The 23,535-nt window shown below is 31.6% G+C and overlaps 1 protein-coding gene and 1 pseudogene across 1 annotated transcript; both read right to left on the bottom strand.

Annotated features, from left to right (window-relative positions):
- Positions 1–3,660: 3,660 nt before the first annotated feature.
- LOC149545371 (basic leucine zipper 2-like) lies at positions 3,661–5,118 on the bottom strand (annotated as a pseudogene).
- Positions 5,119–19,563: 14,445 nt separating this feature from the next.
- LOC149545372 (TMV resistance protein N-like) lies at positions 19,564–23,064 on the bottom strand. The gene is made up of 5 exons (XM_089793753.1): positions 22,574–23,064; positions 21,342–22,455; positions 20,997–21,257; positions 20,196–20,864; positions 19,564–20,001 (listed from the first exon to the last, which is right to left on the bottom strand). The coding sequence occupies exons 1-5, from the start codon at positions 23,062–23,064 to the stop codon at positions 19,564–19,566; spliced, it is 2,973 nt and encodes a 990-aa protein (XP_089649879.1).
- Between the last annotated feature and the right edge of the window lie 471 nt (positions 23,065–23,535).

Here is a 23,535-nt window from a genome sequence, read left to right on the forward strand (position 1 = left end):
TCATCAAAAAAGTCCTAGATTTGAACCAAATGTAAGCTTTAGCTATAGTTGGTAACTATGTTAGGTAGTATTAGAGAATAGGTATGGGTGCAAGACTATTCCTAGGGCATAGATCTTGTTTTTTTTCCTTCAGGACTAAATAAAAATGCATTGTTTGGCATGGTTTCAAAATGCGAGAATCTTTACCTCTTACAACATGTTGTTAGCTTCTCACAAAGTCCCATTAATTGTAAACTATAGATACATTTAGTTCCTCTATAGTATTTCAATTTCACACATAACATGCCTCAATGGTGACCATGGATTTAGTCACAAAAATATAAATTCACCTATATGAATTGCAAACTAGATGTTGGATAGTTGTATGGCTATAGAAGCTTAGTGTGGGTATGCACCATCAAGTTTTAATCTATAAATAATGATTATGAGGTCCTTCATTTTAGATAGTGCATGTTTCTTAATCTCAATTTTATAGACTTGAAATATACTTCCACTTGCATTGGAGCTTTTTCTCTAAAATCTAGTGCCAAAATAAGAGAGCCTTGGATTTTGTCTATGAAACTCAATTGTATAGACTTACAATATACTTCCACTTTCATTAGCACCTTTTTCCTAAAGTCTAGTATCAAACAAGAGAACTTTAAATTCTGGTAAGTTAGTTTTTTGTTTGCATTAAGATGGCTCCCAACAAGAGGGAGGTGAGTGTGTTTTACTTAAGAAGCACAAGTCAACAACAACTCTAGGAAAGCTCAAACTTCCCTTATTTATTTTTTCTGTTCAACTTTTTTTTTTGTTTTTTCTTATTCATGTAATACAATAATCATCAATTCTCTACATAATAGAAATAAACTTAGTTAAAAGTCCTAAGGTGAGGTGGATTTCTTTTCCATCAATAATGTTGTATTCTAGTTAGGATAAATAAATTTTGAGAAAAAATTAAAAGGGATTGTTGCATAAGGAATATTTAAATTATAAGCAATAAATATAAAATATGAAGAATTTGTGTTGATGTAGGCTTGATTGATATAGGCTAGGCCTTGTGGTTTTTGTGTTTTCTGGTCCATTAAAATAAAAAATGTATTATCTTTAGAAGTAGGTGGCTATAATCAGCTGATTTCATAGACAATTCCATATTTCTTATAATGTTTCAATTTTGATTGAGTGGTAGTATTTTAGCATTGAATTAGCATAGACGGGGTGTCTTTTAGTCTTTTTTGAATAGTTTCGACTAAAAATAAGATTTTTTTGTGGTTAGGTAGTTGGGTCTAGAATGATCTAGAATAAGGTGATCAATGAACTATTTGGTTTTTTGATAATCAAATGGCTTTGATAGTTAAATGTTTAGAATATATAGTTGATTGAAGAGAATTAATCAAATTAGTATTAAAATTGCCTATGATAGGGAATTTAATGGAGCACATTATTTATAAGTGTTAAAAATTGGTGTCTCAGTATTGGATGTGATACAGAGTCAAGGATAGAAGTTTTCTATGGTAGGTCCTAAGTGACTATTTTGAGGACCATGTTGTATGGAGATAGGGTCAAGTTGGCCTCAAGATAATTATGATATTTATGATGATTGTTATTATAATTTTGATAATTTTGATGAGTTTGTTTTGAAAGTTTGTATGTCAATAGAATGTTGTCAAAATTCCCCTGTGATTTAGTTAAGGTGAAGACTTTTGTAAGCATTTGCATTGCAAATGTGATGTGGTCTATTGTAGGATTGTATCATACATCGTGTAGGTTTTTTAGAGTAGTGTTTCTCTTCCAAGAGGGTTATGAAATTTTCCCCATCCATGTTTCTTTAAATCTATGTAATAGATAGAATGAAATTTGCATAATATTCCTATTAGCATTAGTATAGAAAGCATTCCCATACAATTTTAGTTTATTATAATAAGTGTTGATGAAAAAGTAGAAGATACTTTTCAAAAAATTAAGGCCAAGGAATCACAAAACACAAATCCATCTACCCTCTTGCTTAGAATCAGCAGTCAACTATCAAAAGGTGCTACTATTAGATGGTCATGGAGGCCATTACTTCAAAGTTTTTATATCTATTTGGTTAGTTTATTATAATTCTAAAATTTTGCTTCACATAATCATTTTCACAGGTGAAAATGGTACTATTGATGGCTAGGGATCTATTTTGTGGGATTGGTACCATAATCATAAACTAGATTATACCTGCCTTCACCTTGTTGAGGTCTTAGGTTAAACTGATGTCCTCATCTCGAATCTAACATTCCTAAATTCACCATTCTAGAATATACATCTAGTGTATTGCAAGTTTACATTCAAGTTAGTTTTTCTGTACTATGGATGGTTTCTATATGCTTGTGAAACCTTTTCATTACTACCATATGCTATTCACCAATCTGTCTGTGGACTCTTGTTGTTTGTTTGATAGTGTGTTTCATCAACTATCATTATAATATTATAATTTGAATGGAATTTATGGTGAATGTAGTAATGTGCACATTAAAGATGTAACTATCCTTGCTCCATCGCACTCACCAAATACTAATGGAATCAATCCAAGTGACTTGATTCTTTTATTTTGTTAACAAAGATCTAATGTCTCAATATTTGTGGGGATCTAATACATATTTTGAATTTGAATTTTAGATAGCTCATTGAGTATTTAGTTTTAAAATGTCATCAATGATATTTATGATTCTCAAGCTACATAAATTGTTAAAGTACTTTTCAATTATCAATTTGAACAAGGGAAATAAAAAATCCTTAGTTATACAATTATTGCAACAAAATGTGGCATGGCATGGCTATTTGTAAACTTATTTGCATCCTTGCTCACTATTGGTTGTGTTCTATGACAAGTGGAGACAAAAATGTAGTCAAAAATATGTTTAACTTTGCTTAACATATACAAAGTGCAAATATTTATGAATAGAGAACTCCATGCCAAAGGATATAAAACTTGTATAGCTATATGGTTGATGCCCATTGTGAAATTGGTGAAATAGTTAGGGCCTTGACATATGTTCTAAACATGAAAGTGGTTGCAATCACTCCAACTATTCTAACCTATAAACATGTGGGGACATCATCTTACCATCCCCTTATTTTAGGTGCATGCACCTAACTTACTTTTAGACTTCATAAGCACAAAGATCCATGCAATTTATAGACTCCAAACTACAAAATCAAATATTCCTTGAGGATTTTCAATATGCAGCAAAATATTATTAAAATATAAAGCTCAGCATATAGTTGGAGATCCCTTAAAAGATGCTCACCAGATATAGAAAGTCCAAATCTATTCATAGTATTGGTAAGGTAGAGGGACTAGGCAATTATAAATATGGTTGTTAATGGAGAGCAAGGTTTGCACTTTGTGTTAATTTTAATTTTGATCAAGAAACTAAAACAAATGATTCAACATTTATCACATCTCATTTGTTTTTGTAATAAGGCTAGTACAAAATAAATGACAAAAGAGAACACATATTTCTTCTAATGCAGACCATAGTCTAATGCCAGCTTCAAAAGTTACTTTTGTTGCATGGATGCTGATGGAATCTCTCGGCTATCTTATGGATGCCACCTAGATGTTGAAGCTTGAAATAGGAATTTTCCCACATTCACGTGCCTATGAATGGCATCCTAGTGGGACCCACAGGGGACTTTTCCTCCTCAAAGCTTCCACACATCTTCTTCAGCATCCAGCCATTCCAAGCAAATATAGGTATCTAAGACTTTATCTATTAATTTATATTTAAAAAAAAAATAGCCAATAAAGGTTTTCATCTAATGAGTAATCTACAATCTATAGTTTGGACATTAGTGGAAATGACCATCAAACTCATTTCACTTTAGTCTCATGCTATGGGGACTACAAATTACCATCCTTGAAAATCTTGTCTTGTGCAAGAGTAGTAATTCTTCACTTCAAAGCACTATTGTCAAAATTCAAAATAACTCTTCGATGATCCAAAAATGTCACTCAAGGTGACAGTGTTGATAGTTCTATCTACATTCATATCAAAATAAATTTTGAGAACAAATAAAATAAAATAAGACACTGGTCCTCTCCGCTTGAAATCCAAACAAAATTTTAACTAATGCATTGCCAACAATATGCATAACAAACCTATAGTGCATTGACACTTCTTTCAATTTTTGAAATGTACTGAAGTTTTCTTACTCTAGATCTTTGTGTAGATTACCTATTTGCTAAAATTCTAGAAAACAAGAAAAGACTTATAAGAATAGGAAGGGAGAACCCAATAATAAGAGACCTATAAATTAATACCATTCAAGTGATTCTAAAAATTCATATTTCAAGGCACAAAATTTAAGATGTAAATAACTAAAGGCTTACATTTTGACCAACTTTTTTTCAATTTTTGTGTCAAGTTCCATTGCTAATGATGACAAGGGCATTTCAGTCTTGGTGGTCTGGAGTGGTTGCTCACTTTTGTTAATACTTTGAACTTCTGGCTCACTTTTGAACTACCCAGATATAGTCATTACTTTCTCTTCCACTAAAGGCTCAGCAATGCTATTGTGATTAGAAGGACTTGAATGATTCTTAGAGGTTACCTATCTATCTAAACATCTATTATCTAAAGTAGATGTCTGATGATGAGGAGGATTGGAAGATTTCTTTGGCTGAATTTTGTTGAAAGGATTGACAACATTAAACATAGACATAAATTGCTCCCCATCCAATCTATCAAAGTCCTAAAATCCTTTGGAAGGTATAGATGCTACACTTCTAGAATAAAACTCATCTTCCTCTACAATTTCCTCTATTGGATTAAAATTTGTGTGGGCTTCTAAAAATGCAAGTGAATCACTTGTTGATCATCTGTGATGGGTTCCCTTCTTTGTTGGTATATCAGAAGGCTTGTCTAGTGGATCAGCTATCTATGATGACTGGCATTGTGAGAGATAACCTATTGAAGGTGTGCATTGATGTTTCAAGCTACGCCCATAGAAAGATAAATTATGCCAACCCATGTACATACTATTGTTATCTTGACCACTAGAACACATAAATGGTAGGCTTTTAGGGGGCAACTAAGGCAGCTTTGATGATGTAAATCTCAAATTTGTTGGAGAATTGCCACTGGTTCCTTGCTATGCCATTTGTAATCAATATGAAAAAATGGCAATGTGGAGTAGTCCAAAGGTTTTTGAAAATTCTTTTGATGATATGCAAATTTTAAAAGAAATTCTTAATTCTAGCCCCATCTACCTTTCTTTTCTTGATTCTTGTTGTAGACATCTTTTAAGCTTTGAATATATATTTTTCCTTTGGTTTTTATTGTTATGCTAGTGGCATTTGTCAATCCAAGTATTAGTTGTAGGCATATGTATAGACATATGTGTTCTAGACTTTGTATCAACTGTTCTATCTACAAGAAACCATGGCTTTATTCCACCTTTAAAGGAAATTGTGGTATAATCTCAAGTATGTGAAACTTATGAACTTCTTGTCAAGACTGTAAAGAAAATTGAAGGTGCATTTTCTCATCCACAGGTATGCAAAGGCCATTTTCTATTGTTTTGGTGAGAATTATGAGATAGTAATGAGATGGTTCCTAATATTTTTTGGAATCAGATATGTTTTATGTGTTCATTTCCTTCTTTGTAATTTCCACAATTCATGTTGCATCAAGTGGTGCAATTACAAATAATACATTAGAGGTATCTTTTTCCAATCTAGTAGTTGTTAATGATAATTTTTGTGGAAAAAAATAGCTTTCAACCATTGTTTTCAACAGGAGCTCTGATTTAATCATTTCTAGTTCTTAGATAATTTATCTTTTTTACATGGAGGCTTGTTGGATGTCCCTATACACTATGGCCTATGGCAAGTGAAATAAAAGGTATCATCATGGAGATAGGTTTTACATAAAACCATAGCTATGGGTAGTGACTTGTATGATATTTGATGTTTAGTGTTCCAAGTTAATTCAACTGGACTCTCTTAGATCCAAGTTAATTCAAGTTAATTCAAGTTATCATATATTGAAATACTTCCTTGATTTCTTTAATGAATTATATTGTTTCATTAATGCCAACAACATTAGTTTAGAAGTATTACTAGGCACTTGTTGGGGAATTCACCCACTCTATTTTTTTAAAAATAACTTACTTTGGTCAAATTTCCACCAATTCTTGAAAGTTTTTGACAATGAATTGGTCCAAATTTCTACCAATTCTTGAAAACTTTCTACCAAGAATTGGTCAAAATTTCCACCAAATCTTGAATATTTTTGATAAAGAATTGGTGGAAATTTCCACTAATTCTTCAAATTCTTTGACAAAGAATTGGTCAAAATTTTGACCAATTCTTGAAAGTTTTCCAGCAAGAATTGGTCAAAATTTTGACCAAAAATGATAAATCAGAGTTGGTAGAGGCAAAAAAATTTTGACGAATGTATTTATCAAAATTTTGACAACCTATAAGTTGGTCAAAATTTTGACCAATATTCATCAAAAATTGACTCCAATTTTACTAGTATAAGAGAGTTGACATTAGGAAATCTACATGGTACAGATCTATGTGATTGACATCTTTATCATTTTTGTCAAAGAGGGAGAGAAATATTAAAATGAGAGAGATATTAAAGAAGAAAAATACTATGATCTTAAATCATGAAGGAAATTGCATAAACAAGATCAAGAAATAGAATTGTGAAACAAAGAGGGATGGGTACTACGATAAGTCATGAATCTATAAAAGCCAACAAGATATTTATCTAAGAGGGAGAATAAATGAAGATCTTGTTCTAATATGATAGTGAGATTTATGATAGTTACCTATTATTCATAGGAGTAATCAATAGATGATGCATTAGAGTTGCAAGAGATGAGAATCACAATAAAAATAAGAATGTTAATGAAGATCTATTACAATTTACTTTTTGGATTGTATGGTAATTTAAGCATTAAGATTTGAGGTGCGTCATAAAGATAAATGGTAAGACAAGTGGTTTTATCAAAAATGCAAAAGAGAGAGATTGTTGAAAACTACAATTGGAACATTTTTATGTCATCATCAATGTCAAATATTATTTGGTAAGATAGTTGCCACCTAAGTAGAGTGTTATATCATTTGATTGATGAAGAGGATTTAAAAAGAGGAGATAACAAGAAGAACTAGATGAAAGGTTAAGTTATGTGAAATTGTAATGGGCACTTGATTAGTTTGCACCTTGACAAGATAATGTTGTTTATACTAGAATATCAATTGAAGGCTATGAGTAATGAATAGTAAGCTAAGCTATCTTAAAAATTAAGAAATCCAAGCAGTGTTGAGAAAAATAGTGTTGGCTAAGTGATAAGAGATATTGGATGCCAAGTAATAGTAATGATTGAGCAAGAGAAAGATGATTGAGTGGAAGACTTGGTATTTATTGAACAATATAGTGATGATAGAGCATCAAAAGATAGTATTGATCAAGTGACAAAATTTTATATTTTGAGAAGAAATTGTGGTTTCTAGCTAACATCAATTAAATTCTTGATGTATGTGAAGCATGTTAAGAGAAGGATTAATTAGCTAGATTATTTAATGTGTCATAAACCATTTTGAGTGATCAAATGGTAAATTCAAAGAGAAGTTTCTAGAAAATAAGAAGATGAATAAGAAGGTAGATAGATTATTTGAATGTGTTGAATCGAGTTGTAAACTATAAGATCTAAAATTATAATTAAGAACAAAAGTATTAGAATTACTTATTAAAGGAAATATAAGATCTAACCTACTAAGAGGTTTGAGTAGTTTTCAATTTTGTTGATTGGTGAACTTAAGAAGAAGTTTGAAGAGTAGAGAGATGAAGAAAAATGTTATTTATTGAAGGGATGTCAAACGAATCAGTTATGGAGATGATAATGCAAGCCAATCAATGAATCAACTACTAAACTAAATTATAATATGTATCTACAAAGTGAGTTGTAATTATTAAATACAACACTACTATTAATTTCCAACCATTGTATTAGCTAAAAATCTTTTTAACCAAGGTTGACCTAATAGTTTTGTAGCCTCATTTTCTTAGATTGTACATCACCTTTAAAGCTATTTTCCAAAGCTTTCCAAATCTTATGAGAAGTATCAAGTGTCTTTATCTTGTTGTATTTTGCTTCTAGAAGTGTAGATAGTAATGCTTCTTTAGCTCTCATGTTGCACATGAAAAGTTCTTTTTGTTCCTCAGTACAAGTTTACAGCTCATCTTTGGCAATAATTGTCTTTTTTTATTTAGTCAAGATCCAATATCTTGGACCCATACATAGTAGATTTTTCTTCATTTTTTCCTTCTAGCTATCATTATTTGTTCCATCAAACTCTGGACTATCCTTTCTAAATATGCTAGCCATGAATCTACCAAAGGTGTTAACCTTTATGTTTGAGAACCTGCTACTCTGATACCAATTATTAGAAATAATTGTTCCACCAAGATAACTAAGAGTAGAGAGGTGAATTAGTTATCCAACTAAAGAATATATCAACCTTAATTAATCTTAAGCATATAACCCAAGTAAATAGTAACCATAACAAGATGTACATATACAATTACACCAGATTTGTTAACTAGGCAAATCCTTGACCAGAGGTAAAACCCTGATGGGAATGATGCCCACAAAGATATATATATATATATATATATATATATATATATATATATATATATATATATATATATATATATATATATATATATATATATATATATATATATATATATATATATATATATATATATATATATATATATATAGACACACACACACACACATAGATATAGATATATATATTCCTTACATTAGAGGATGGACCTTGCTAAGAGTCTATAAACATATTAAATACATAGGAGTCCATGTTAGGAGACTTTGAATACTTATTAGAAGATTATATCCCTATTAGGAGTTACACCAATCCTATGAGGAGTTGTAGAAGGTAGAAGGACCCACGGTCCAAATAACTTCTAAAGAAAGACCACTAAACTTCAATGTCCAACTAATCTCTCATCTACTCCTTGTAGAATAATTATCCATAGTATTCTTTATCTTCTTTCCTCTATCATGTCAACTAGACCAATCACTGTTAGACCTTGTAGACCAGGTCACAAACCTTGGCAATGAAGTTTTCTCCAACATCACTTTGCTTTACTTATCTTTGCATGTCAACTTGATTATTCAGCATTCATATCTTTTCTCCCCTTTTTGCTCTTCATATTTTCTTCTGTATCAAAGGAAAATGTCTTTCCCTTATACCAAGTCCACAAAACAATTACCTTTAGTCAACTATTACACCTTCTCAATTAATAATTATAGGACCTCATTAACAACACGTTTTACTTAGTGATAACATCAATCTATCACCTTGTAACTTGAATAACTTTTCATATGTGCAATATTATTATGAGTAAGTTTAGCCACATCATCTCTAGAATGTCTTCTATATGCCTTTAACCTCACGTGCTTCTCTAAACTCTCTCTTAATAGTTTTCAACAAAACTTGCATAACTTTTTCCAGGCTTAATATTTGTGCACCCAATGTTAGCTACATATACTATACTTTGTAGTATATTTCATTAACCTTGCTAGCAAAAATACTTAATAATCGATCTATACCAACTTAATATTTATCATTGTTTTACTGTTAGATACCACAGAAAAATACTATATTAACATCAATGACAAACACAATCATGAATATAATATATCATCATGATAATGGTCTAATAATGTTTCTACAATAATCCTCAATAGGAATATCACCAACATTCATGCTTCCAACAATCTCCCCCTTTTCATTTATGGCAACATAGATGAAAAACATCTAGTTCCAAAAATACCAATTGTTATTTAGATTGTCATCCTTTATTTTCAAATCCTCTTCATCAATCATACTACCTTTTGTGTTTACTCAACCTTATTACTGACATCAATCATTCACACACTTCTCCCCCATTGATATACTTCAATGTGCTTTTCAACTTCTCTCATGTATCAAAATATTTTTCATGTTATAATCTCTCCCACATTGACATCAATGAAAAAGGTTTCAACAAGTTCCCATCACTTCATCCTATCACTTCATCCTACCAATCTTTACAATAACTCTCCCTGACCTACTCAAGTGTCCGAAGACACTATTAAAAACAACATCTATCAAGAGTCCTAGATGACTTTGTCCATCACAAATAGTCCCCCATATAGGAAGAATCAACATTTAGTCTAGACAAAAAAATAGTGCTCTATACCACTGGGTCGATACACTCTTGCATTATCTACTCTAATGTATCTAGGGGCATAACCCTAGCATACCTCGCAAAAAGTTCTTTGTGGGTAGAGGCTTAGTGAAAATATTTTCAATCTACTCTTTCATGCTTACATACTCCAATTTCAATTCTTTTCCTCCAAATTTCTCTCTCAACCTATGATATTTGATAGATATGTGCTCAGTTTTGGAGTGCAACACTAGATTCTTAGACATATTTACTATTCTCGTGTGATCACAATGTATGAAAACTAAACTCTATCCTTATATCCTTTAGCATTTTCTTCATCCAAACAACTTGTTTACAATTGTTTGTTGGTGCAACGTATTCTATATTTTTTGTACTCTATGAGATACAATCTTGCTTCTTGCTTAACCAAGAAACTAATCTTCCTCCAAGAAAGAATGCTCCACCACTAGTACTCTTTTTTTCATCCATATTGCATACCCAATCAACATTAGTATAAGCATATAAAATGATATCATTAAATCTATCATACCATAATCTTTTCTATAATGTTCCCTTTGAATAGCTAAATATCCTCTTAACTAATGCATAAAATGCTTCTTTGGGGTCAACTTAAAATCTTGCAATAATTCCAACTACATTTTCTATATTTGGCCTTGTGTGAGTCAGATATTGGAATCCTCTAATCATAGATTTGTACTTCTTTTGCTCAACAATAGGTGTCTCATCCTTTATAGATAACTTGTGTCTAGTTATCTTAGGTGTTCCATTTGGTTTACATATTTCCAAATCAAACCTTTTCAATAGATTATTCAAATACTTTGTCTAGGAAATAAAGATTCCTTGTTTATCCTACACAATCTGCAATCCTAGGAAGTATTTCATTTCCCCTATCATGCTTATTTCAAATTCCTTCTTCATTTCTTCTACAACCTTGTCACTTTCACTATCATCTTATCCAAATATGATATCATCAACAAATATTACCAAAATCAACAATCCATCACCTATTTCTTTCAAGTATAGATTACTATCTTCCATACCTTTGCTAAATCCAAGTTTTGTCAAATGCTTGTCCAACCTTGTATACCAAGTTCTAGTTGCTTGTTTTAAGCCATACAATTCTTTCTTCAATATGCATACCATGTCCTTGTCATATATTAAAAGAAAACCTTTAAGTTGTTCTATGTATAACTCTTCTTCAAGTTCTCCATTCAAAAATATTGATTTGACATCCATCTAATACACTTTGAATTTCTTATGTGCTACATAGGCTAAGAATAACCTTACTGCTTCAATTCTTGCTCCAAGAGTATAGGTTTATTGATAGTCTACTCCTTCTTACCATGAGTAAGCCTTACATACCAATCATGGTTTATTCCTTACAACTTCACCTTGTTCATTCATCTTGTTCCTGAATACCCATTTTAACCCTATCAGATTTTTATCTACTAGTCTAAGGACCAATTCCCATATCTCATTTTCACTATCTAATCTAATTCTTCTTTAATAGCTTGCTTCCAATAGTCATCTCTACGTGCATCATCTATATTCTTTGGTTCTACTTGAGATATCAAACATAGTTCTTCATTGATTCTACTTCTTGTCATTATACCTTTATCTTTGTTGCTAATGATCTACTCTAGTGGATGATTCTTTGTCATATTCTTACTAGAAGTAGGAGTTTTTATCTCAACTCTTAGCTCTATTCTAGGTTCCAAGCTTTGTTCCTGCCTTATCTCACCTTCATTATAAAAATCATTGTTAGTCTCAAAGAATACTTCATCATTCTTTAGTTTACTAATAACAATGTTCTCATCATTATAATTGTAGTCAAATGTTCTTTCTTGGATCTTGAATTTCTCATCAACTCTTATACCTGCACTTTCAACAATATTCTTAGTTCTCATATTAAAACATCTATAAGCTCTTTTTTTCAATGAATAACCAAGAAACATACCTTCATTACTTCTAGCATCAAATTTACAAACATCATCATCTCTTTTGATATAATATGTTTTTCCAAAGCTTTTGAAATACTTAACTATAGGTGAGTGACCAAACCATAGTTTATAAGGGGTCTTGTTTGTGTCTTTCTTGACCTATACTCTATTCATAGTGTAAACTATTGTATTCATAGCTTCTCTCTAGAATACCTTGGATGCATTATTCCCAACTAACAACTCTTGCTGGTTCTATTAAAACTTTTTTCTTCTTTCTACAATGTCATTCTATTTAGGAGTCCTCAACTCAACTCTTCTTCTCTAGGATTAAATATTTACTCTTCAATCTGATTACCATTCTACAAATCATTGCTAATGATAACTTCCACATTTTCATGGTTAGCCTTTGGATCACCAATAGTTACAAAAGTTATCTCTTCTAATACTTCCTCCTTAACTAATTTAGATTCACTATCCTTATCATTATAGTCATTCAAGAATCTTTCCATTCTTGATTTAAATTCACCATCTTCATCAGATAGTGAAGTCTTTCTAGTTTTCCTTACTCTCTTAGGGCATGTCGATGAAAAATGACCAAAATCATCACATCTCCAACAAGCAAAAACTTCCATACCTTTCGGCTCTCTTTTCATGAGGAGATGAATAACTTCCTTGATTTGTATTTGAGCTTTGATACCTGCAACTATTTTTTATATTCTTCCTACATATTTTCTTATAGATTTATCTTCCATCATTCTAGCATCATGAAATGCACAAATCTAGTTTTTTTTAGCCTCATTCTCTTAGGATATACATTAACTCAAAATCTATTTTCCAAAACTTTCCAAATCTTATGAGAAGTATAAAGCATTTTCACCTTGTCTTACTTTTCTTTAGGAATTGTAGACATTAGTGTTTCTCTAGCTCTCATGTTGCACATGAAAAGTTTTCTATGTTCCTCGTTACAAGTTTCTAGGTCATCTCCAGCAATAATTATCTTTTGTGATTTTTTCAAGATCCAATATCTTGGACCCATACACAGTAGATGTGTCTTCATAATTTTCTTCTTGTTGCAATAAATTGTTCCATCAAACTTTAGACTATCCTTTCTAAATATCCTATCCATGGATCTTCCAATTTTTTTAAACTTTATGTTTAAGGACCTATTACTCTTATACCAATTGTTAGAAATAATAGTCCACCAAGATAACTAGGGGTGGGAGTGAGGGGTGAATCAATTATTCAACTAAAATATTTATCAACCTTAATTAATCTTAACCATGTAATGAAAGTAAACAACAACTATAACAAAATGCATATACACAATAACACTAGATTTTTTAACTAGGAAAACTCTAGATTAGAGGGAAAACCCTAGTGAGAATGATTCTCACAAAGATAGGTATATATATATGTATGTATGTATGTATGTATGTATGTATGTATGTATGTATGTATGTATATGTATATGTATGTATATATATATGTGTATATATATATGTATATATATAATTATATATACATATATATATATGTGTGTGTGTGTATATATAAGTATATACATACATACATACATACATATGTATATATGTGTGTGTATGTGTGTGTACACACACACACACACACACACACACACACACATACATATATATATATTGTTAGAGGATGGACGCTATTATGAATCAATAAACACATTCAATATATAAGAGTCCCTGTAATGAGACTTTCAATCCTTGTTAGAACATTCCAACCTTGTTAAGAGTTGTTCCAACCCTACTAGGAGTTGTAGAAAGTAGAAGGACACACTATCTAAATAGCTTCTGCAGTAAAACAACTAAACTTCACTATCTAACTAATCTCTCTACTATAAATTACAGAATAATTTTTATACTATGCTTTATCCTCTTTCCTTTGTCCTATCAACACAACCAAATATTTTTAGACCTTGTAAACTAAGTCACAAACCTTGGATCTCAGAATAGAACCCTGGCAATTAAGTCTTCTCCAACGTCACTCTACTCTACTTAACTTTGCATGTCAACCTGATTACTTAGTCCTCATATCTTTTCTCCTCTTTTCACTCTTCTTACTTTCTTCTAAATCAAAGGAAGATGTCCTTCCTTTATACTAAGTCCATGAAACAATTACCTTGAGTAAGGTATTACACCTTCTCAATTAATAATTATAGTACCTCATTAAGAAAACATTTTACTTAGCAATAACATCAATTTGTCACCTTGTCACTTTAAAAACTTTTCACATGTGTAATATTGTGATGAGCAAGCTTAGCCATGTCATCTCTAGAATGTCTTGTATGTGCCTTTATACTTGCTTCTTAAAATAACAAATCTACTAAGAGATATAAAAAGTTTGCCAAAACATGGATCTATAAAGTCTATCTCTGAATAGTCTTCACCAAAACTTGTGTAACTTCTTCTGGACTTAATATTTTTGCACCCAGGGTTACCTGCATATACTAGATACTTATTAGTATCTCTTAGTAACTTTAATAGTGAAAATACTCAATGATCTATCTGTACCAACTTAATCTTTACTATTGTTTCTTTATCTGATACCACAAAAAAGTGCTATGTTGACATCATTAACAAACACAATCATGAATGTCACATATCCTCATGATAATGATCTAATCATGTTTTTACAATACTTCCCATTAGTAATATCATCATCATTCATGCTTCCAATAAGCTTTACCTAAATTGGATTTTAATGTTAAAAACTAGTGTTATAGTTTTGTGAATGAGGTTTGGGTTACTTTATTATTTAATATTATTTATTTTGCAAGATAGTAACTATTGGTATAGTGAGCTATAAGTTTATGTTAATGTTAATCTGCTATAGAGACCAAGCTAGCTCAAGTATAAATATAAGTATTTTGATGCATGTAAAAATTGAATTTGTACATCTGTTCCTAAGGATAACTAATTCACCTCACCTCCTACCCCCCTGCCTCCAATCTATATTATTCTAAAATCATTCTAACAAATGCCACTAAGAAGGCTCACTTAAGGAGACACATTCATGATGAAGTTTCTTGGTTGTTTGTGTGTGCAGTCATGAAATAATAGTGTCAAGATTTCAAGTCAAGCAAAATTATTTTTAGAAGGATAAAAAGAAAAGGCCATATAAAATAGGAGAGAAGGTCTGGTACAATCAGCCTACATTAATAGAAAACTAAATACAGCCTAATTAAAAATTATAATATACTATTATGAGCAAGGTATTTTTTAGTGGCTAATTTTAGAATTTTTTTGATAGTAATTTAGCTAATAATTTAAGATTTAATGTAACCTAATTTGCCACATTTTTATTAAATTTCGTTCTAAAATATTTTAAATCACTCAATAATTTATTTTATTCAAAAAATTAAACTCAAAGATTTGCAACAATATGCGATACATGATTAGATGTGATTCACCTAAATCTTATATATTATCAAATAAATTAAAATTAATTCACCAATAATTATCATAATTATTAGTTTCTTTAGGGATATATCACCAATATTTAGTTTTCAATATTGATTTGAAATATAATGTAATTGTCCTCGTAATTTCAATGAGATAAAATATGTTCAACTTTTATTTGTAATATTCCATGGTGATTAGCGAACTTCCTATTATTGTTGAGATTCATGAATATTTTCTACTCTAAAATTATGATTCCAAAATAATCACCAATGTAAATAATATTTAAAATCAAAAAGCTGAGAGATTCATCAATGAAAATAATTTAGTTTTCCAAATAATGAAAGAGTCGCTAATGTTTTGTATATTTTTCTAGAGGGAGTTTACTTAGAGCTTACCTTGATTATGATATAAAATTCAATGTCAAATTTTATTTTTACCTAGTATCAAAACAATAATTATTTGTCTAATTCAACTATTTGAATATTAAAATGCATTGTTCTAAATGTCCCATGTAATTTTGCTACTTTAAGATGTAGATGATGTGAAGATTACATAATAGCCAAATGTATGATAACACAATAGAATTTTATGAAAATTTTAGTATGAATTCTTCTTGATTTCCATGGTTAAATATGAAATCTAAACAAAATCGCTATAATGGTTTCCCCATTTGAAGTTATTCTAAAATCATTCTAACAAATGCCACTAAGAAGGCTCACTTGAGGAGACACATTCATGATGAAGTTTCTTGGTTGTTTGTGTGTGCAATCATGAAAAATGATAGTGTTAGGATTTCAACTCAAGCAAAATTACATTTAGAAGAATAAAAAGGCAAGACTATATAAAATAGGAAACAATGTCTGATACAATCAACCTGCATTAATAGAAAACCAAATATGGCATAATTAAATATTCTCATATACTATTATGAGATAAAATTCAATATCTAAAATAAAATTTTAGCTAGTATTGACAAAATAATTATTTGTTTAGTTCAACTATTTAAATATTAAAATGTACCATTCTAAATGTCCCATGCAAGTTTTCTACTTTAAGATGTAGATGATGCAAAGATTACATTATAGCCAAATTTGTGAAAACATAATAGAATTTTATAAAAAAATTCAGCATGAATTCTTCTTGATTTCCATTGTTAATTATGAAATCCAAACAAAATCACTATAAATGTTTTTACCCCATTCTCAGTTATTCTAAAATCATTCTAACAAATGTCCCTAAGAAGGCTCACTTGAGGAAAGACCTTCACGACAAAGTCTCTTGGCTTTTTGTGTGTGTAGACATGAAATAATAGTGTCAAGATTTCAACTCAAGTAAAATTATATTTAGAAGAATAAAAAGCCAACGCTATACAAAACAAGAGAGAAGGTATACTACAATCAACCTACATTAATAGAAAACCAAACATGGCCTATTTAAATATTCTAATATACTATTATGAGATCAAATTCAACATCTAAACTAAATTTTAGCTAGTATTAAAAAATAATTATTTGTCTAGTTCAATTATTTCAATATTAGAATATACTATTCTAAATGTCCCATGTAATTTTACTACTTCAAGATGTAGATGATGCAAGGATTACATAATAGCCAAATATGTGAAAACACAATAGAATTTTATGAAAATTTCAACATGAATTCTTCTTGATTTCCATAGTTAATTATGAAATCTAAAAAAAATTGCAATAAATGTTTTTTTTCCCTATTCTAATTTATTCTAAAATCATTCAAACAAATGACACTATGAAGGCTCACTTGAGGAGACACCTTCATGACAAAGTTTCTTTGTTGTTTGTGTGTGCAAACATGAAATGATAGTGTCAAGATTTCAACTTAAGCAAAAAATTTAGAATAATAAAAAGCCAAAAGCCATATAAAGTAGGAGAGAAGGTGTTATACAATCAACCTACATTAATTGAAAACCAAATATGGCCTAATTAAATATTTGAATATACTATTATGACATAGAATTCAACATCAAAAATAAACTTTAGCTAGTATTAACAAAATAATTATTTGTCTTGTTTAACCATTTCAATAATAAAATGTATTGTTCTAAATGTTTCATGTAATTCTCCTACTTTAAGATGTAGATGATGTGAGAATTACATAATAGCTAAATGTATGAGAACACAATAGAATTTTATAAAAATTTGAACATGAATTCTTCTTGATTTCTATGGTTAATTATGAAATCTAAATAAAATTGCAATAAATGTTTTTTTTTCCTATTCTAATTTATTCTAAAATCATTCAAACAAATGACACTATGAAGGCTCACTTGAGTAGACACCTTCATGACAAAGTTTCTTTGTTTTTTGTGTGTGCAAACATGAAATGATAGTGTCAAGATTTCAACTTAAGAAAAAAATTTAGAAGAATAAAAAGCCAAAAGCCATATAAAGTAGGAGAGAAGGTGTTATACAATCAACCTACATTAATTGAAAACCAAATATGGCCTAATTAAATATTTGAATATACTATTATGACATAGAATTCAACATCAAAAATAAACTTTAGCTAGTATTAACAAAATAATTATTTGCCTTGTTTAACTATTTCAATATTAAAAAGTATTGTTCTAAATGTTTCATATAATTTTCCTACTTTAAGATGTAGATGATGTGAGGATTACATAATAGCTAAATGTATGAGAACACAATAGAATTTTATAAAAATTTGAACATGAATTCTTCTTGATTTCCATGGTTAATTATGAAATCTAAATAAAATTGCTATAATTTTTTTTCACCATTCTAAGTTATTCTAAAATCATTCTAACAAATGTAACTATAAGGCTCACTTGAGGAGAGTTCTTCATGATAAGGTTTCTTGGTTGTTTATGTGTGTAGTCATGAAATGATATTGTCAGGATTTCAAATCAAGCAAAATTATATTTAGAAGAATAAAAAAGTCAAGGCCATATAAAGTAGGAGAGAAGGTCTAATACACGAAACCTACATTAATTAATAGGAAATCAAATATGGCATAATTAAATATTTTAATATACTATTATGAGATAAAATTCAACATTTAAAATAAATTTTATCTAGTATTAACAAAATAATTATTTGTCTAGTTCAACTATTTGAATATTAAAATGTACTATTCTAAATGTCCCATGTAATTTTTTTACTTTAAGATGTAGATGATGCAAAGATCACATAATAGTCAAATGTGTGAAAACACAATATAATTTTATGAAAATTTCAACATGAATTCTTCTTGATTTCCATGGTTAATTATGAAATCTAAACAAAATCGCTATAAATATTCTTTTCCCCATTCTAAGTTATTATAGAATCATTCTAACAAATGTCACTAAGAAGGCTCACTTGAGGAGAGACCTTCCTGATAAAGTCTCTTGATTGTTTGTGTGTGCAGTCATGAAATAATAGTGTCAAGATTTCAACTCAAGCAAAATTATATTTAGAAGAATAAAAAGTCAAGGTCATATAAAACAGGAGAGAAGGTCTGATATAATCAACCTACATTAATAGAAAATCAAATATGGTCTAGTTAAATATTCTAATATACTATTATGACATAAAATTCGACATCAAAAAAAAAAAATGCTAGTATTAACAAAATAATTATTTGTTTAGTTCAACTATTTGAATATTAAAATGTATTATTCTAAATGTCCCATGTAATTTTGCTACTTTATGATGTAGATGATGCAAAGATTACATAACAGCCAAATGTGTGAAAGCACAATAGAATTTTATGAAAATTTCAACATGAACTCTTCTTGATTTCCATGGTTAATTATGAAATCTAAACAAAATCGCTATAAATTTTTTTCCCCTATATTTTGACTTTTAATTGAAATTTGCAGTGTAGAGGTATAGAGGATAGCTCAGGCCCAGCTAAATTAGAAAGGTATCTATGTCACGTACATTGAGAATATCTGGTTCTCAATGTTCGCTCTCTCCTTCAGAAATCGGTGTCACATAACCGATCAACAATTCTTTTCAATACAGGCAAGGCTTTTCCTTCCTTGCCATTCTCTATTGTTATTATACACCCCTTTTTAATTTGGGAACCAACGGACACAGTCGGAATACTATCCAATTTGGCGTTATTTACAAAAGTAACTATCCATTCTCCAGCTGGTATATTACAGTCAACTGAGTCACGGGGGAGAGGAATCTGTAGAGTTTTATCATCACTGCTATCAACTACAGCACACAGAATAATTGCACCTACCAAGTGCTGAATTGTGTCATGTGGTACTTGAGGCATGCAATTCTCATTTATTTGAATTTTTCCTCCTCCATTGACCACAAGGTCAGAAAACAGATTTTCGTTTAAAATTTTGGAGGCTCCATTCGTAGCTCTGCCTATGACAGTCGTAAACTCTGATGGTAGACTCTGGATTGACAAAAAGAACTCGCGTTATTAATCTTTCGTACTAACAACAAAATACGTACATAAAATAAAATGGAGGGCAGTATGCCTCTAGACGTAATACTAGCACTCAATCAAGGACAGCGAAACTAGGAAACCTGAGATCTTAAATTTCAATCTTCCATAAAAGTGACAAATTTGCCTTTAGCTTTTCTTACCTTCAACTCCCTCATGCATTTCTGTACACCTCCAAGGCCTAGTGCTGAAAGGTGCAAACATTTCAATCCTTTTAAATCTTCAATACCTTTTAGATGCTGCAGCTTAAGGCATCCATCAATGGCAACATTCTCCAGGAAATTCAATCCAGCAACACTGTCAATTTCTACTTCCGGACATTCATGTATCTTCAATTCCTCAAGATTTTGCAAATGGGATATTCCTGATATCAATTTCAAGTTTATGCAAGACCTCAATTCAAGAAATCTTAGCGTTGTTACCATTGATAAATCTAAGGCATCTAAAATTTGCATGGATTCAAGGCGGAGAGATTCAATCCGCGGACAACGAGCTCCCTTAATTGACACCTTTCTTACATGTTTTTCTTCACTAATATGCAACTTTTGAAGGCTACTCATTGTACAGTCAGGAGCACTACTGCTGAAAGCCACTGCCCCTTCTAAACCTAGATTTCTTATAACCAAAACTTTAAGGTGCCTGAGGTTTCCAAGGCAATTCGATAAGGACGATGTACTAATTGTTTCCTTTTTGTCAACATCATATCTTCCCCACAGGACAAGCTTTTCCAGCTCATTTAATTGTTCTAAAGACTCTGCGCATTCTTTCAGTTCCACTTCGTGAAGCTGCAGCTCTTTCAGTTTCCAAGGAGGCTGAAATTCGCAACTAATTAGATTGAATATTTTGCCCACTTAGACAAATGTTATTCTAAAATATCTAGAAAGTTTCTTAACACAATGTTTGACAGAAGCGTAAACATAAATACCCAAATTGAGAATGTATACCTCGGCACGTTTCATCCACAACCTTCTGAGACCTCCTCGAACGATTCTTAAACACTGCACATTTTGCACTGGAATGTTTGGATGAATACTTGCCCAATTATTTCGTCTCAGGTCAAGCTCAATCCACAACAAATCCGGCGAATGCTCCGAATTCCCCAAAAAATATTTGATACGGGAATGTTTGCGAAACTCCTGAGAATGGAGAAATCGGTGACCATGAAGCTTCGCTTCACTGAGGATGTCTGGAAACTTCTTTTGTTCCTGCGTTTATATATCAAGAAAATTGGTAAAACAAGCGATGACTCACAAAGTTCAAAACCATTTAGAATTTAAGATGAAACCCACCAAAGGCTTAAGATCTCTGGGGCGCCACAGGCGACGAGGATTAGTCAAGGTATCTGCCATTTCTCTACCCAATTCACGATGCAGGAGATGCATTGTCAAAGCATTTTCTGCATCATCAAATGCCCCATGGTCATGTATCACATTGACAAGGCATTTGCCTTTCATGTTGTCAAAGTTCACACTCGCGCTAGGGTTCCCCTCAGGTACATCCCATATTCGTATGGCCATACTTTTTGGCTTGCCGATGAAGAAGCAGGCAACGTCCACGAACATCTGTTGCACGGGCTCCTCTAATTTAGCATAGCTTTCTTTCAGTATTTTCTTAACCTCAGCTTTCAGTCCCTTCCTCGCATCATTCAGTACTAACTCCCAGAAACACCTCTTCCTACCATGAACAAAATCGCCTAAAACTTTGAGATACAAAGGTGAACCCGCACATTCCTTCACAAGGCCATCAATCAAATCTTTGAATCTCACGTTCTCAGTTGTGTCTCGGAATGCGTGGCTGCAAAACAGTTGGGTGCTGTGCTCTGGATTCATTGATTTCATTTCATAGAGAGTAATGTCTGATTGTACAAGAACCCCCATGTCACGGGTTGTGACAATAACCAAACCATTGGGATTCAGCCCAACTCTCGCCAAGAGGCCGTCTAATTGGTTCTTATGGTCGACGTCATCCAGAACAATAAGAAAGCGAAACTCGCGAAGTTCGTGCATTTTAATTTCGAGTTCTGCCCTTCCCTCCTCCGCAGTTTGAAATTTGAAAGGATGTTGTCTGTGTGGAAGAAGATCATTAAGGAGCTTGGATTGCAGTGCATGCAACTCGCTGTTGGCCACAGCGAACAGAAAACAGGATCCATCATACTCATCAGACTCACGTTTGCGATTGAAAATCTCCTTTGCCAGTGTTGTCTTCCCGCTGCCTTCCATTCCATAGATCCCGAGCATCTTGACCTTCTCCCCTTTCTGTCTGGCGCAACATTTGTCGAAATCTTTGACAAGATCATCAAGACCCACAGGATGTTCCGCCACATGCAATTTTTTCTTTTTCCATTCAACCACTTTCTGCACGAATGGTACCACTTTTTCGTACAAAATATGCATGTTCCTGTCCCTGATAATTGAAAGAAAACAAGAATTTAGTCCCTAATGTTGCTTCACAACAATAGGTTTAATAAATCTTAAGAAGATCCAAGGTTTACTAAAATATAGTGTGTGAAAAACAATCTCACAATGCTTCCTTGGTGAATTCGTGTCCCTTAATATCTGAAGCATCCATGAGGTCTTTCTTCCAAACCTCAAGCTTCTCCAAATGCCTGCCTTTGTCACGATATTTTTTGAACGCCTCTCCATACGCTCCCTTTTCTATGTAACGAAGCTCCCATGGCTTCACATCATAAAATATTGTGATAATGGTAGCGTTGCTTTTTAGCATTTGATGAAGTTCATCTAAACACCACTCGGACTCCGCATAGCCTTTCGAAAAGATGGCAATGTGAACCGAGGCAGAGCGGATGGCACTATCGATGGCAAACCGAAAATTCTGTCCCTGTTCCAATTCTTCATCTAGAAATGCCTCAATTCTCAAATTCCGAATAGATTTATACAGATACCGAGCGAGAGTTTGTTTGACATCGGGACCCCTGTGGTTAATAAATACATCAGCCAGAATAGGAGATTCAGAGGGCTTCCTCTTCCTGGTGGACATGGAAGAAGATGCCATAGGTGAAGAGGGAAGCTCTCCAGAGTATTCAAGATGGAAAAGTCTGAAGCATTTTCTTGCCCTTTTCTCGATATCCACGAATAATTCGAACCAGATGTTGAAGTCGCAAGTTAAAATTGTGGAAATTTCTAGGGTTTGTTTGAAGGTGAGAACGAAAACTGTTCAGTGTACCAAACACATGCTTCCTAGGTTATATATTTAATTAAAATATCAACGACTGAAAGGAGCGACTGGAAGAAAGAAAGTAGAACATTAAATGATCAAATTTAGGATTGACGCAACAATCGGTGGAAGCGTAGAAAAAGTATCATAGCTACTACCGCTTTTAATTGGAACTTCTTATTTCTTCTCTTTATTTTCTAATAGAATATAAACAAGATCAAAATGATACGTGAGATCCGTCTTCAGATAATTTAGATTCCGTTTCTGAATGGAGCATGTTGTGATCTTTCACTTCCTTGTAATTTTGCT

This window comes from Cupressus sempervirens, chromosome 7 (assembly GCF_028749045.1).
Source record: "Cupressus sempervirens isolate cs-2001-9-10 chromosome 7, ASM2874904v1, whole genome shotgun sequence".
Lineage (NCBI taxonomy): Eukaryota > Viridiplantae > Streptophyta > Pinopsida > Cupressales > Cupressaceae > Cupressus > Cupressus sempervirens.